This window comes from Mandrillus leucophaeus, unplaced genomic scaffold (assembly GCF_000951045.1).
Source record: "Mandrillus leucophaeus isolate KB7577 unplaced genomic scaffold, Mleu.le_1.0 Scaffold252, whole genome shotgun sequence".
In the NCBI taxonomy this organism is placed as follows: Eukaryota; Metazoa; Chordata; class Mammalia; order Primates; family Cercopithecidae; genus Mandrillus; species Mandrillus leucophaeus.
The window spans coordinates 967,429-972,220 of NW_012102610.1; the positions used below are offsets into that span (position 1 = coordinate 967,429).

The window sequence follows — 4,792 nt, forward strand, 5'->3', positions numbered from 1 at the left end:
TTCCTAGAGACTTGGAGGGCTCAGAAGACAGGAAAATGTGGGCAAGTTTGGAACTTCCTAGAGACTTGTTGAATGGCTTTAACGAAAATGCTGATAGTGATATGGACAATAAGGTCCAGGCTGAGATGGTCTCAGATGGAGATGAGGAACTTATTGAGAACCGGAGTAAAGGTCACTCTTGCTATGCAAAGAGAATGTTGGCATTTTGCCCCCGCCCTAGAGATCTGTAGAACTTTGAACTTGAGAGAGATGATTTAGGTTATATAGGGGAAGAAATTTTTAAGCAGCAAAGTGTTCAAGAGGAACAAGGGCATAAAAGTTTGGAAAATTTGCAGCCTGATGAGGCAATAGAAAAATTACCCATTTTCTGGGGAGAAATTCAAGCTGGCTGTAGAATTTGCATAAGTAAGGAGGAGGCAAATGTTAATCACCAAGACAATGGGGAAAATGTCTCCAGGGCAAGTCAGAGACATTCAAAGCAGCCCCTCCCATTACAGGCCTAGAGGCCTAGCAGGAAGAAATGGTTTTGCGGGCTAGGCTCAGGGCCTCCCTACAGTGTGCAGCCTAGGGACTTGGTGCCCTGCATCCCAGCTGCTCCAGTGGCTAAAAGGGGCCAAGGTACACCCTGGGCTATGGCTTCAGAGGGTGCAAGCCCCAAACCTTGGCAGCTTCCACATGGTGTTGAGCCTGTGGTTACACAGAAGTCAAGAATTGAGGTTGGAAACCTCCGCCTAGATTTCAGAGGATGTATGGAAATGCCTGGATGTCCAGGCAGAGTTGTACTGCAGGGGCAGAGCCCTCATGGAGAACCTCTGCTAGGGCAGTGCAGAAGAGAAATGTGGGGTTAGAGCCCCACACAGAGTTCCCACAGGGGCACTGCCTAGTAGAGCTGTGAGAAAAGGGCCACTGTCCTCCAGACCCTAGAATGGTAGATCCACTGACAGCTTGCACTGTGCACCTGGAAAAGCCACAGATATTCAATGCCAGCCTGTGAAAGCAGGCAGGATGGGGTGGGGGTGGGGGAGCTATACCCTGCAAAGCCACAAGAGCATAGCTGCCCAAGGCCATGGGAATCCAGCTCTTTCATCAGCATGACCTAGATATGAGACATGGAGTCAAAGGAGATCATTTTGGAGCTTTAAGATTTGGCTGTCGCACTGGATTTCAGACTTGCATGGGGCCTCTTGTCCTTTTATTTTGGACAATTTCTCCCACTTGGAACAGGTGTATTTATCCAATGCCTGTACCCCATTGTATCTAGGAAGTAACTAACTTGGTTTTGATTTTACAGGCCCATAGGTGGAAGGGACTTGCCTTGTCTCAGATGAGACTTTGGACTGTGGACCTTTGAGTTAATGCTGAAACAAGTTAAGATTTTGGGGAACTGTTGGGAAGGCATGATTGGTTTTGAAATGTGAGGACAGGAGATTTGGTAGAGGCCAAGGGTGGAACGATATGGTTTGACTGTGTCCCCACCCAAATCTCACCTTGAATCATAATAATCTCCATGTGTCAAGGGTGGGGCCAGGTGGAGGTAATTGAATCATGGGGGTGATTTTCCTCATACTGTTCTCATGGTGGTGAATAAGACTCATGAGATCTGATGCTTTTATAAATGGGAGTTCCCCTGCAAAAACTCTCTTGCCTGCCACCATGTAAGACATGACTTTGCTCCTCATTCGCCTTCCACCATGATTGTGAGGCCTCCCCAGCCATGTGGCACTCTCAGTCAATTAAACCTTTTTTCTTTATAAATTACCCAGTCTCAGGTATGTCTGTATTAGCAGTATGAGAACAGACTAATACACTTGGCCACCACTAGCCCAGAGGTGACTTCCCGTCAATCTCAACTCACTCGGTCCCTGAGAAAGTAGAATGGTTCAGGGGAAAGACAGGGCACAGCCTTCAGGCTGACCTGGGCTTGGGTCCTGCCTGCATCCCTTACTGTGTGATCTTAAGTAAGTTAGTGAGCCTCTCTGAACCTTGATTTCTTTTCTCTAAAATGAAATCAGTAATTGCCCCTCACAGAATTGCTACAGGAATAAACAAGATACCATAGTACCTAGCTCAGTGCTGGGCACAAAACAGGGCCCAAAATGTTACTTCTTCTCTCCCCAGCCTCAACTTCCACCTATGGTGGAGGTGGGTAGCAGGCCCCAAATGTGAATCTGTCTGAGTCTAGAATCATACAAGTGTGGAAGGGTGTGTGCTCCACCATCCCCACTGCTGGCTGTGTAGCAGGCTAGGGGAGGTGATTCTCAGCCCTGCCAGGAGACATCTTCTCCACTGCCCCTCCCACTACGCATGAAACAGCTATATTGCTTTTTTCTCATTATAAAAGCAATCCATGCTCATTATTAAAAGATTCAGACATAAAATATCCTAGGTAGAAAGCCGTGAGCATCTGCTGGTCCCTGGGGCTCCAGGGCCAAGCAGAAAACTGAGGTACCCAGGGTGCCTCCCAGGAAAGCTCTATTTTCACAATGTGTGAACTGTAAATGCAAATGCAAGATATTCTTTTCAAATCTTACAAATCTTACACTTTTTTTTTTTCTTATAAAACACAATAGATGGGCTGGGCACAGTGGCTCATGCCTGTAATCCCAGTACTTTGGGAGGCTAAGACGAGTGGATCAACTGAAGTCAGGAGTTTGAGACCAGCCTGATCAACATGGAGAAACCCCATCCCTGTTGAAAGTACAAAATTAGCCAGGCATGGTGGCGCATGCCTGTGATCCCAGTTACTCGGGAGGCTGAGGCAGGAGAATCACTTGAACCCTGGAGGCAGAGGTTGTGGTCAGCCAAGATCGCGCCGTTGCACTCTAGCCTGGGTTACAATAGCAAAACTCCATCTCATAACAAAAACAAACCAACCAACCAAAAAAACCCACAACAGATGTTAATGACAAAACAAATTCAGGCAAACAAAAAAGATTTTCTAATTATGCAATTCTACCTACCCAGAAACGCTGTTAATCGTTTGAAGCATATTCTTGTAAACGTTTTTCTGTGTATAGAGATGTATATTTCTTCTGTAATAGAAGTGGAATCCCTTTGCTGATTCTCCACTTTCTATATAGGAATTCATACTTCAGGAGAACATTTTTCAAAAGTAATGCTTGCTTACTGAAAAATTCCAAAAACACGCAGGTGCATGGAGGGACTTGCCTCTGTTCATTTCTCTGTGGTTCCCTTTCCTCCTTTTCCCTCCATCCCACTGTAAGCAATTTACTGGGATTCAGTCTTTAAAAGGGTATTGGGCTGAAATGTGCGAGCGCTGCCCAAGCCCAGGGTGGTTCTCACAGGATCCCCACCGTCCCTGTCCCCCAGGAACCAAATGCCAACAGTGTGGCCTGGAACACCCAGTGTGAGGACATGCTCTGCTTCTCGGGAGGAGGCTACCTCAACATCAAAGCCAGCATCTTCCCTGTGCACCACATCCACCAGGAACTTGCTCTCCCTCAATTGCACCAAACCAACTCTGCTTATTAAAAGTTTTCTCCCAAGATTGCCATCCTGACCTCAAAAATAAATGCAGTTTGCTGCTCTCTGACTGTGGCCAGCCAAGAGGAGACAAAGGGGTGGCCTGGGGCTGCCTCTGCCAGGACCTTAAGATTCAGCAGCAAGGCCGGGTCCGGTGGCTCACGCCTGTAATCCCAGCACTTTGGGAGGCCGAGGCGGGCAGATCACCTCAGGTCGGGAGTTCAATACCAGCCTGACCAACATGGAGAAACCCCATCTCTACTGAAAATACAAAACTAGCTGGGCATGGTGGCGTATGCCTGTAATCTCAGCTACTCGGGAGGCTGAGGCAGGAGAATCACTTGAACCCGGGAGGTGGAGGTTACAGTGAGCCGAGATCATGCCATTGCACTCCAGCCTGAGCAACAAGAGCGAGACTCCATTTCAAAAAAAAAAAAAAAAAGATTCATCAGCAAAGTCTTGCTGGCTACACCAGGGCCATCCTGCTGATACAGCAGGTCAGGACTGTCAAAAGTTAGGAAAGGCAGTCTTAAGACAAAGGCAACTCTGTCGCCTCTGCCTCTGGCCATCCTGCGGTTTTGGCCTGGAGAGGAGGGATAAAGCATCGGATACACTCTTGGAATTTTTGGTTTCCCTTCAAAATTTATATCATCTTGTGCAACAACTGGTTTGTCAGGGCTGCCAACTAGGACAGCAAGCCCTAGGAGGGAGGGCTTCTCCAGGTGGTGGTGACTTCATGTTTGGAATGCAACAGCAAGATAAAGTATAGCTCAGAGGGTGAGTGAGTCTCAGAGGGTGAGTGAGTCTATTTCTAAAACTCCACTCAAATTGTGCTTCCCAGAAAGTCCAAGTGTTAGCCATCCATCATATGCTCAGCTGTGATGTGCCTGTCTGAGTGCCTGCCCCACTCATGGGGCAGTCAGCATGGCAAGGAGTTGTGCAGTTCGGGGAAGGAGCACTGGCTTTCAGTCCTGACTCTGCCATTCAAACATTTGCTGAACAAAGGACCTGTCTAAGGCACTGCTAGGTGGTGTGGGGTGACGCTAAGATGAGGTACTTGTTTAGTTCCTGGGTGTGAGGAGGTGACAATCTAGAGGGAAGACTTTAAATTTCATTCTGTGTCCAAAGCAAACAACACCTATTCTAGGGATGTTGTCTTCCTCCCTGCTGGCATTTCTGGGTGGGGCAGGAGAGGGAAGCTCCCTCCATGGAGATGCCTCCTCCCTCCTCTGAATCTTACAGCCTCCTCCATCTCCACTTTCCTACACTGAGGACATCTAAAAATATAATCTAGATCATTGTTACACAA

The 4,792-nt window shown here is 47.7% G+C and overlaps 1 protein-coding gene across 1 annotated transcript in view; it reads left to right on the forward strand.

The window, feature by feature from the left end:
- Positions 1-3,492, forward strand: part of LOC105542212 (intraflagellar transport protein 122 homolog) — a 12,418-nt gene extending 8,926 nt beyond the window's left edge. Inside the window, 1 exon segment of the mRNA XM_011983650.1 lies at positions 3,331-3,492. Coding sequence (XP_011839040.1) covers positions 3,331-3,492 — 162 coding nt within the window.
- Positions 3,493-4,792: the final 1,300 nt, after the last annotated feature.